Raw genomic sequence first — 12,061 nt, forward strand, 5'->3', positions numbered from 1 at the left:
AAATGTGTTATATATATAAGTACTTCCCGATGTGCGTCATGGAACATAATGATCTGCCCAAATTCTGACACTCTCGATGGATGCTCATTTCTGCTAATGGTGGTGCATTAAAACATTAGTGCTTGCAAATATTGCTCTTTTATATTTTAAATTTATTTAACGCCCTCTCTGTAAAGATCCTCGCAAAGAGGATTGACAGCGCCCATCAGTTAAAATAACGCATGGCAAAATGTTATTTTTAGTGTAGCGGCGCCCTTTGAGTGCAACATATGTGGTCTCACCCTCTCCCTCGAATGAGGTTCGTACCACGGGGTCACACCTCCTCGTTGTTCTTCAAGCCGATAATCTCAAAGCTGGATTATTGTAAGCTGCCCTGCCGAAGGGAATATCTCCTGAAACATGTTGGCGAAATAAACTGTGAAAACGAGCAGTCGCGTCTGTTCGTTTTCTGTTCGTATCGCTCATGGGTCAGACTACCCCCCCCCCCCCCCCCCCACACCCACACACACACACACTGTTGAAACTCGATTTAACGAAGTTGAGGGGAGCCGCGAACTATTTCGTTAAATCGGGAACTTCGTTAAATCGAGGAATGCATTTATCGATCACACAATACGATAAAATCGATTATTATATGGTGTTGCGGCTTCAGGGAAGTACGGTGGTATAAAATCTGCGAAGTGTAAATGCGTTGAAAATGAAATCGTGTTTTGAAAGGAGGTAACAGCCAACATAAACGAAGGCCCAGGAAAGCTGTACTGTTACGTCATCTTTAAATGCAATACCAACTTGTACGCTATGATATGTTGCTACAATGAAATTGTGGCCCGCGCATCCACCGGCACCGATAGCACGTATATATGAAAAGAAGCTACGAAACTTTTACCTCGGCAAGAAGGGTTCCAGGGAACTAAATTTCTTTCCCAGCAAAGACGCTGCTGATCTTTGCTTGCTTGCGGATTGTATAGCAACATCTGCCGGGGCTTCTTTGTGCGTTTATTTCTCATGTGTTCCGGCAAACTGTCGCAGCAGATAAAGGGCAACCATAATTTTCCCCGGTGTAGGCATGCGGCACCGCTGCCGACATCGCGTCGACCGGCCGACTTTTTACCGCTGGTGAAATCTCGTTAATTAACATCAGTATATCTCGCGTTTCGTACCGCGCAGTTTGGCTAAAGCGGGACGTATAGTTGCTGCATGATGTTACCGTTTAATCGCAGTCAATAAATACATCCTTGAGAGTTTTGTACAAAATAGACCACAAAAATTAGACATTTTCGCCTTCATTTTTCAGCAAAAGGTTCGTTAAATCGAGTTACTCAAAGCATTGAACCATATGAGCGTCTGAGGGAGATTCGGGATATCTTCTTAAAATCGGGGCTTTCGTTAAATCGGGTTTCGTTAAATCGAGCTGTATATATATATATATATATATATATATATATATATCCGTGATGGAGGGGTTATAACAGTATAGAGAGGTAATTAAAAGCATATCCTTTTTTTTATACCGGGCTGCGGAAAATTATATCTTGCACCTAATGATTTTTATGACATACTATGTATATAGCAAAAGCGAGACACCACTCCTCAATGTTAGAGACTGGTGCACTGGCGTGCAGCCTATAACTATGTCTATACTTTCAGCACTCCACGGCAGCAGCCCAACATTTTCTGACCACAAGTTGTGGAAATTAATGCCGCTTTTTTTCTTCTCCCTCGCGGTGCAGTCAACCTTGACGGAGTGTCATGCTTGAAATCGAGGAAGCATGGCACATCCAATAAGGACGGCCCTGATTATTTGCCTATATACAAAACGAAAGTCACTTTTGGCAAGTATATGATATCGCATAAGAGTGTATCGTCAAGTTAGTAAAAGGTATACTGTGAGAATAGAGTGCGGTATACGATCATCAGCTAAATTACGTTTTTCTCGCAATATAGTGCTTTATATTATTGTTTACATCCTCGTGCCAGTGATGTTCGTTTCCTTCCTCTATGGGCACATCATTATGGTGTTCTTTTACTAATATTCCAGTACCTCTTGAATGGCTCCCACTGTTTATATATACTATACTAGATGATGCATCGAAGTTTGAAAGCAGCGCCATTTTCGGTCACGCTTGTCACTTGATCCATTCGGGTGGACAACTCCAGCAGTGATAGCTGGTGCCGGCCGCTAGCACTGCTATCGGGAGAAGGTGTATGGTAGGTGCTTCTTTCATTCACACTTCCTTTATATTTTTGCACTGCAGGCAATCCGACGATATATTCGCGTTCGTGCTCGCAGTTTCTGACACGAGAAGCTTTATCTCTTTTCTTTTTTTTTTGCCCCCAAGTATTACCAAGGCCGAAGTTTTTCGCACGAACGGGGTACAAAAACTCCGAACGTACCGTATATACAACCTCCACCGCTGCTGCCGCCAACTCGGAAAAGATCGCGTCAGGCGCGTCTCCGCAAGCCGCCGTCGCGAAATCAGATAAGAGCTTCCGCCCTTGCCGCAGCGCAGGGACACAATCTTTCTCTTGCCCGCTTTACAGGGCATACTCCGCTATGGCATCACCAACACTCTACAGCGACCACAGCCCCGAAGACCGAGAAAGCAACGCCTTGAAGCACTGAACTGCACGAGGAGTGAGCGTCGCGGGATCGGGTGCGTCTCCTTGGAGTTGTCGTATATACACAGGCATGCATATTCGATACGGCGCGGCGGTGCTCTTTTCCTATAGAGTCTTGTGTACCCCAGTCACGCTTTCCTATCGGAACGACGTGGAAAACGGGTTCATTCTTTCGCCTGCTTTATAGCGCTCGAGGCGCCCACGTCAGATAACGCGCAGTGAATTCGCGCGGTGCGGAAAAAGGATTAAGAGGTAACGGGTTCATTATCGCAGACATTTCCAAACCTTGCTCTCGGGTATCTTCCATACACCTCTCGGATGAAGGCGGCTTCAAGATCAAGTGTCAAGAGCGGCTTACACTCATATCACGGCGTGTTTGATGTAACCGTGCAACCTAAGTGTATGTGGCAGAGTATATATACGTAACTCCCGAGCTCGAAATTAGGGATTTTTTTTTTAATACGCTTTCAGCAATTCCAGATTCAGAGAAATTACTCATATGGCATTTGCAGACATCCGAGCCAAAAATGACGTCTCTCTCCCAGCACTCAGCAAAGGCAGGTGCATTCTCCCCCAAAGTAATCTCAAATTCTTGAGCTAGCCCCCCCCCCCCCCCCCCCCCCCCCTCCCCATCCCTTTCTTCTCCGTGCATATTAGAGATGTATATCTACTCATCGGCTTATATACCTTTAGTGTCTGCGTATTGAACTGGATAACATTTTCACTACCAATGGGGCGGTGCACCGTATTTCCTCGAGACAAATAATTATATGATAATGCCGAGTAATGACGAGAAATTAATTCGCGCATCGAAGCGCGATTCTTGTGCAGTGAAAACAGGCGACGAGCCCATTTCAGTGAATCAACGCGTTCCGTTTTGCCGTCTTGATCGCAAAAGAAACAAACCATGACCATATTATTCAAACGGGTAAAGCTCCTCAAGTTAAAATTCTTCTCTGAAATTCTTCTCTTCCTGGAAATAATTGACAGCGTTAAGTTTTACCCCTCAGTAAGAAAAGGACTGAAAAGAAAGCATGAACGGCGCACCGCAAGGTACGCATGTAGCAGGCCAGAGACAAGAGTGTAACGAATCAGTATTCAGATTGACCATGGAGTATCCATATATCACTTCAGAACGTTATCGAGCTATCATATCGATTCGAGACAGCCTTAAAACTATTGACGCCTAATTTTTGGGTTCGCGTTATATCATTTGTAATGATGCCTAATATATTACTGCACACGGATCACCCCGTCATATTCGACTACGACCGCTTAATAATTTATGATCAAATTTCTTTTCTCCTCTGTGTCGATTTCAACCAAAAGCCGAGCGATGGCTATGACGTTAGTCAAATTTAGGTCACGTGAGGGATGCAAATACAATGGTATAATCATTCCTGTGTCGTTTGAATGCATTAAAGGGATAAAGCCAGCCTGCCTTAAGAAAATAAATCACAACAAGTGGATATAGTCAGCGATTATACCGCTGTTTTTTACTCCGCGCGTCAAGACTTGATGTGACGTCAAAGCCATCTCTCGGCAGCTGAAAGCGAAACTGGTGAGAAAAGAAAATTCAGTTATAAATTATTTAGCGGTCGTAGGCGAAAGCTGTGTGCGGATCGATATATACAGGAATGTCTACACATCATTAAGAAGAAAAATTGGCTGTGAAGAAATAGGAATGAGGTCAGTGATCTGCTCACTTGTCGGTGTATATCCTTTAGCCGTGTTGTGATGGAAGTCGGGAATGAAAGAACAGAAAAGGCACCTCGTGAATAATTTCGTTTCTCCTGCAGATAACCTGCACCGGTAGCGCATACTGCAGCCCATATCTTTTCGGCCACTATAGCCCACTCGTCGAAAAACAATTTCGGCAGATCATTTTTTTGTATTGCCCCTAGAGGAAGAGAGAATACAAAGAAACAACAGAACGGTTAACCGGGAAATGCTTGAAACGGCTCTGTATGTGGAGTGGGGGCTATAGAGGGAGAGAAAGGGAACAGAGAAAAGAAAATGTCGAGTTGAGCTATAGGAGGCCGAATATCTTGCGGGAGTCAAAATATCTGCTGATGTCAAAGGGTCAGAGTGTGACCTGAAGGTATACACTTGCATCAATTCAGACAATCATCGAAGACATCTATAGAAGTGAATCGGTGATGTATGGAAACCAAAAAAAGTCTCCTTGTAAGGACTCACTCTTGTATTACATTGGGAGGGATATTAGGCGAGCTTCTTTGATCCCGTAAAAGTTTGGCTCCTTAAATGAAGGTGCTCGCATAAAGGCGCGTTCATGCAAGGAAACTGCAGGGATCGTACAAGAGCGAGCCGCCGACACCCTTGCCGAGTAAAGCCGACCGCCGCCAAACTGTATACAGTATCCTCCGATACGGGAGAAAGCAGACTGGAAGGTGCGCATCAAATCACCAGGAGCCGAGTATACGCTTCGCGCAGTGCATGCATGAATGGAGAATACCCTCAGCGGCAAGAAGCCCTTTGAACGCATCTTAGGTTTGAGAGCAAGGAGTCAATGCCATCCGCTATCCTTCGAAGCATTGTTTACGCAACAGAGCGCGAAAGAAAAAAAAAAAATATAGCGTATATAGTCTATTTTAGGTGACTGCGTAAATGTATACCCAACAGACGGGCAATGTTCTGCACACGGTTCACTGCGCACACAATGAAGCATTGAGAAAGATAAACGAAATTTCGCCGAGTCGGAACCGAAACCACAATTTTTCGCCGGACCAGAACCGCGCACATGCAAGCAGAGCGATATATATCCACACTGTCCGCAAGCATCGCGCGACTGCCCACCGCCGTCGCCGAAACCGCGGTCGGCATTTCATATCCGTTCACGCCCGGTCGGTTCCGACACCGCTGGTTCCATGTGCGCACAGGAGAGTTGCGGCGTGCTTTTCGCGCGGCCCTTCTTTCTCGAAGGCGGCAATACGAAGAAGGCCGTGCCGCCGCCGGCGCGATGCCTATCGTAGTGCGCGGTCTCGGTGCAGTACGGTTCGTTCGGCTACGCGACAACGGCCGCGTCGCCGGCGTTCGAGAGACGCGAGGGATCCGAGCAGAAAGTGGGGCCCCAGCGTCGTCCCTCCCCGTTCTCTCCCTGTGTGTTGCGGCGGCGGCGCTCTGCGGAAGCTTATCAGCGAGGCCGTCGGCGCGGCTACGTGCGCGCCATGCACGATGCCGCCGCTTCGCGCTCCGTCGTCCGCGCGCACCCGGTGAGGCGGCGGGGATGCATGCGGTTGCTGCTCGCGCCCGCGACGCCGTCGGAGCGGAACGCTGCTGCGCTTTATATTCATTAATTTCTGTGCGACGTTTTCGAGGGTTGTTGTGCGGCTGGACGATGTGCTTGATTGTGAGCGCACAACGATACGACGCGCTGCCGCGCGGGAGGTGCGATGTACTCCGGAACTCATATGGCTCAGGTGAACGGCATTAAACGCGTCCTATACGGTTATTCTCTGCACAGGATAGTTGCATTGTGGCAACACGAAGTGGACATATAAACCGCTGCATGGTACTTGACCTACGAGTGGCGGCTACTGCAGTAACACATGGTGGATGGAGCGCGCCAAACGGCGCCATTCAGTTGCAACAGACGAATAAGTTTCACAAGTTAACGCGACTAACAGACCAACGAAGATCATTAATGGATGCTGTTCCTGACAGATAACTGTGTAAAGTAAACGCGAATAAATAAAAATACTCTTGCACCGGCCTAAATTAATATCAACTCGAACACTAAAATGTATAAGCGTATAGGGACGTTCCAAAAGGTCATGCCGAAAAACAACTAATCGTGCTTCATGCACAGCTGATTCGCGTATGTGTTGGAAACCATCAGTTCCAGAGACTGAAGTTTTCCACTTCCCAAACAGTTTTTTGTTTCTCTGGCCGATGTGTTCGCCTTCGTGAAGATACCGTCGCTAGTTGCGCCATTTTTTTTTTCTTTTTGTAGAAACGGCAAAACCATATAACAATGAATTTACAGCGTATACACGTAGCGGAGAATGTCGTCTAAGTTTCACGATGGGCATATAGCGTAGTATAGTACTGATACGCAATCCGTATACACATGAAAGAAAATGACATCACTCTATAACCAGCGGTTGGACGTCGAAGTGAGCGATTTAATAAGTGCTAACGGAGTGGCTATCCCCTTGTTGAAATTTGGGGTGTATTTGTTCAGCCTCACGATAGTACAACTATGCCAGAATATCATTTTAAAGAGCAGAGTGAGTAACAATTGTTTTGTTTTCCCGGCAATTAAACAGCGACGTCTGGCGCGTCGCACACAAAAGCGGCAGGACACAGAAGGGACTCTCCGAAAACTGACGGCAGATTCCAAGTAACACTCCAAAGAAGTTACATCATCGTATATACTGCTACTAATATAAGTAAAAAAAAAGAAAGAAACGTGCATAAGTAAAAAACATGCGCATAATCCAGGGCACAGTTGGGGTCTTGCCGACTTGTATAGCAACGGCATATCCATGGGCGTACGTAACAGCCGTGAACACTGCATCGAGGTCGTGGTCAAGGGGTGCCCGAGCGGCCATTGGCAGCTCTACATCTACACACACACACACCAGAGCCCGTCCCACCGAGGAACCGGTTCGACCGCGGCTGGTCCGTCCCGCGACCCTCAAGAGTGCATGTGTGTACACTTGTAGACGCACGGAGACTCAAGCACTCGCACGCCAGTCGCGGACGTTGGAGGGCGATGGGGCTCGACTACGGCCGAGTACAGCGGCCCCTCTCTATAGGGCGTGGCAAGCACCCACGTCCAGACAATGCAAGCCGGCCATGGCGCTTCCAAGAACGGCAGCCCCGTATATATCTATATAGACAAGACCTCGGCTGTCAACGAATGACGAGGCATGCACCGAACGCAGGTTGCGCAAAGGATTGCCGAGGAGCTCTCTTTGGTTTCGCGACCACGATATATAGGACACGGTTTACGTGCAAGACAACGAGGAGAAGTGCATGGTGTCTGTTGTTGAGGGACGCATGGGCGAAGAGGAAGACAGAGTCAAAACAATGAGCAGTCCATCGAAATAAACTGAAATTCTCGGTACTCCTGAGCCGCGAATCTGTTTCATATACCTTGCCGTCCTCGTTTTGATTTGCATGGTAAATACTTGGTCTGGCTGTGCAGAATTCCCTGCCAAGCCAAGCCGCCTTTCTCGTTTGCGCCTTTGGAGCCGGCTTCTGAGTCCGTCAAGTCCGACATGTAATTTTTGAAGACTTCAAAAGCATATTTGCTCTCGCTATTATACCAAACTGCCCTCGATTGTCTTTATGCAAAAAAAAAAAAAGAAAAGAAAAAAGAGGGCTTCATTAATTAAAGGTCGTGGTTGTATTCAACATGCCAGAAGAAAGGTCCCCCCCCCCCTTTTGTCTTGCATCGTTCGGCGAAATAAATCACGAAGGGCACATTGATATTAATACTTGCGGAGTACGGATATTATGCAGGAACAACTTCCATTGCATTCAGTCATTCAATGCACGCATAAAAGTCTGAGACATTGGAATTTGCTTGTTTTCTGTTTTAACTCATCGAATATGCGCATCCACGTAAAGACCGTCATGTCGAATTTCAGGCGAAATACACTGTGAATGTATCTTTCCCGTGAACGGCTGCCTCTATACGAAAAAAACAAAACAAAAACAGGACTCATATTCGCAAGCCAAGAGCATCAAGCTTCATCGAGACGATGAAATTACTCCAGCATGGACGGTATTACATCATACGCGTCTTATCCTATGAGGTTAAATAAAAGAAAGGTTGCACAAACTCAAGCTTCATATGGCGTAAGCTGCAAAATATTTAGGCGTACTGTCTCTGCATTGCTGCATATTCAGGAAAGCCCGAGAAGACTGGGATTGTTCGGCCCTCAATACCGTAAAGTATTTCAACGCTGCTCAGTCCAATAGTCAGGCAACCATTTCCGAAGCCGTCTTGCCATTATTTCAAACATTTGCCCAAGGGAATCACAACGGTAAGTATAATTATGCTGCTTATGCTTAAATGCTTATGCAAGAACAAATACTTCTCAGATCCAGGCGTCGTGCCTTGGCAGAGCCTAACCAAGGACACACCGATAGCATCGTGTCACCGGCCTGATTATCGGATTTTCCAGTACAAATAATATCCAAATGACTCAATTGATTGACATCAACCACCACGGGAGCGCTTCAGGACATTGACTCTACTTTCATGACCAGTTGTGTATGCTACCGACAAACGTCGCCACACAACTGAGCCTTCCAGGATGCAAAGACGACCAGATCAGTCGTAGCATCTTGCGCGAGGAGCCAACATGCACCGCGGGGCTTCGGAAACTCGGGAAGACGTCAGGTTTGCGCGGTCCGGAATAAAATGAGGAAAGGGAAAGACAGAAACCACGGCGAAGAAGAAAGTAGACCGCAGCGCCCAGGGAGCACGAAGCACGCTCTGTGCAAATGCGGTTGCAAAACGGGCGATCCCGGGAACGCGGCCAAGGCGGAAGAACTGCGGCGCCGTGTCTTGTGTACGCGGTGAGCGTAGTCGCAGAGCCAGCCGAGGGAGGAAAAAGAAAAAAAAAGAGATGGAGCGCGGGCGACAGGCACTGCAAGTATGAGCGCAGCGCAGTGGTATTATAGCCAAACGGGGAAGCAGTCGCGAGATCGAAAGTGGCAAATAATAAAGGCAGGGGGAAAAATGTTAACGTGTTCTTGCCTTCGCGTTTCTTTGACGCGGGGAGCACTGTATGATTGTAAGGTTGTTATTACGACGGCGCTGTGGCATCCGCAAAGTGCAGCTTGAACTTGGCAGCCCAGAATGGCTGTGAACAGACGACGGAGCTGGTAATATACACCCACTGGCAGTTTCCGAGGTCCTACATCAATATGCATCCTTCTTTTTTTTTTTTTTTTCTTGCGAACTCACGATATTGAAGGCATGCAAACGTCGAACAAAGGAGTCAGTGGGAATGTGTACATCATCCGTGAAAGCAGTGTATGCGCTAATGGAAGCGGGCATTCGCATCCCGTAGAAGCTCGAAGGCCAACCGCGAGGAGTCAGAACCGCTTCCCCCCTCCCGTCTTGATTTAGTGACGATTCGAACGCACACCTTTCGCTCTCTCCAGCTGCCATGCGTTTGGTTCTTGAGAAAATACTGCCTCACCGGCGGCCCCAACGTCCCCGAAAGCTATACAGCGGGCGAAAGAGGCATCGGAGCCTTTGCCCTTGACAGGGGATGCAACCGACGCCGTGTGCCACAACAAGGCTTCCAGCTAGCTTGCTCACAGGAGGAGGGGAGCGGGCGGCCTCACGCCAGCTCAGCTTTCGCGAGCACGCCCACGGCTGATAAGCAGCGGCAGCAGAAAGCCCCGTAGACTCGACGCAGATTGACAGCGCCCGTCCGTTACGCCGCCGCCGCCGCTCCGGCCCAGACAAAAACCACAGCGCCCAGCAGCACCAGCAAAAAATACTTCGCCGAGAAGGACGCCCCCTTCTTTCCCCGAAACTCTCAGGTCACGTCAGGGCCAGAAACCGGAAAGCAGCACCCACGGCTTGACTAGGCCCTGTCGGCAACCAATTTGTTGTCCGCGCGCCAGGGGAAAGGCTCATGCGGGTCGGCTGCGGTCCGCGTACCGCGCCAACCCATTCCGGCGAGGACCCCGAGCCCGCGGTGGCGACCAACGGGAGCCATTGGTGGGCGGGGCACCGCACGCCCCGCCCTTGTTTGCTTCCTTGAGCACCCAGCGGCGATGAGGGGGGGGGGGGGGGGGGGGGTGGAATCACCCTGTCCGAAAGCCTCCACCACCACAGCGGTTGAGAGATGACGTAGTTGCGAGAAGGTTAGAAGCCCTTATTCCTCCTTTCCACAACACACCCAAGCCTCCTCACACTCTCCGCCGAAACGCGGAGACTTCGAAAAAACAGCAGGTTCCTGACGCCGGAGGCCCTCGATCGAAGAAAAAACTGCGTCCAGCGTAGTCGCGAAGGTCTCCTTCCTAGACGGATGACGATGACGCACTATGCCCTGGCGAAACCGATGGAGCCGGGGACAGTCTCATCCAACCTGGAGTATATCGTCCGAATGCGCGCGGCCTCTTCTGCCGGAGTCGTGCGACACGTCGAAACATCGGAGTTGTATCCAAGGCACCACCGATAACCGTGAGTATCCGGCAATGCACAGCGCAGAGGAAGAAAGATGGGTTGCATCTACTCACTTGGGCAGCCCGACGAGCTGTACCAGACTTCTTCGATCATCTGCGAATCCCAGTCGTCCCGATACTTCTCCAGCCGTATCGGCGGGTGCGCTGTTTTTGAAGGAAAGAAAAAAGAGCAGGCGGGGACCCGGGCCCAGAGCGCGCCCGCCGCGAAGGGCGAGCGAGCGAAGGCGGCGGAGCCCGCAGCACACAATTAGGCATCCGTCAAAGCCGTCCGTAATCGGCTTTAGGGGGTGCTCAGCCCCCCTCTCTCCCCCAGACTCTCTTCGATAGAGAGCTTGCGCGCGCTCGCGCCGCTAATCCAGCTTACCGGGGTAGCCCGGGTGCAGCAGATCGACGCCCGGCGAGGTGTGCAGTCCTATGCCGTTCATGGAGTAGGCCGCCGCTGCTGCAGGACCCTTGAGGTGGTGGTAGGCCGCTGCGGCCATGGCGCCGCCGGACGGCTGGCAGCCGCCGAAAGGCCCCGGTCCCGCCGCCGCCGGTTGAAACGCCAGCTTGCTCGATCGCAGGCAGCCTGCGCAACGCTGCCGAACCGCACACTGGAAGCGGCTGCGGCACGCAGGTCGCGCGACGCCCCGCCCCGAGAAGGGCGGCCTGCTATCCGCCCGCAAAAGCGAGCCACGCCCGTTGCGCAGCCACGCCATCGCAACGGTTCTCTACGCGCCCCGCCTTCTCCCCGACGCCGGCACCGCCTTTCCTTTTTTAGTTTTGAATAACTTCAAAGAGCACCGACGCTGGAAGGGCGGAGCGTTGCGCGAACGTAGCCCCGCCTCTTCCACTCTCCTCGAGATCGCCATACTCTTTCCCACGCATTGTGCGGCGCGCTCTCGCGCCTCAAGAAGCGCGTGGAGGTGCGCGCGCGTGCGCTCTCAGCGCGCCTCTCCGTTCTGCCGCCGTCGCGCGCTCGCGAGCCGTTCGCCGCTGCCGGAAAAAAGGCGCTTGTTTGGGGATCAATGGAAACGGGCACGAGAAGAGGATCAGACGGGAATTATCTCCTTAAAGGGAATTTGATCCCCTTTTTTTGGTTGCGGCGAAAGGATAATAAGGCGCTCAATTGGATTACAACGCCATGGCCGCCAAAAGCTAATCAGGTGGCGGGATGAGCGACGCGCGCAGCGGCGGAAGGAGGATAGAGGAAAAAAAAAAAAAAAAAGATGACCGCGGCGACGAAAAGCGCGTACGGAAACGAAAAAGAGGAAGGAAGAGA

General features: G+C 50.1%; 1 protein-coding gene across 1 annotated transcript in view; it reads right to left on the reverse strand.

Annotated features, from left to right (window-relative positions):
* Positions 1-11,443, reverse strand: part of LOC146172722 (homeobox protein OTX2-B-like) — an 82,401-nt gene extending 70,958 nt beyond the window's left edge. The window contains exons 1-2 of the mRNA XM_084583497.1: positions 11,165-11,443; positions 10,855-10,944 (exon numbers count right to left, since the gene is read on the reverse strand). Coding sequence (XP_084439623.1) covers positions 10,855-10,944; positions 11,165-11,282 — 208 coding nt within the window. The 5' untranslated portion in view covers positions 11,283-11,443. The remainder of the gene's footprint in view (positions 1-10,854; positions 10,945-11,164) is intronic.
* Between the last annotated feature and the right edge of the window lie 618 nt (positions 11,444-12,061).

Source organism: Amblyomma maculatum, chromosome 11 (assembly GCF_055883805.1).
Source record: "Amblyomma maculatum isolate TAMU_Amacu chromosome 11, ASM5588380v1, whole genome shotgun sequence".
Classification (NCBI taxonomy): Eukaryota; Metazoa; Arthropoda; class Arachnida; order Ixodida; family Ixodidae; genus Amblyomma; species Amblyomma maculatum.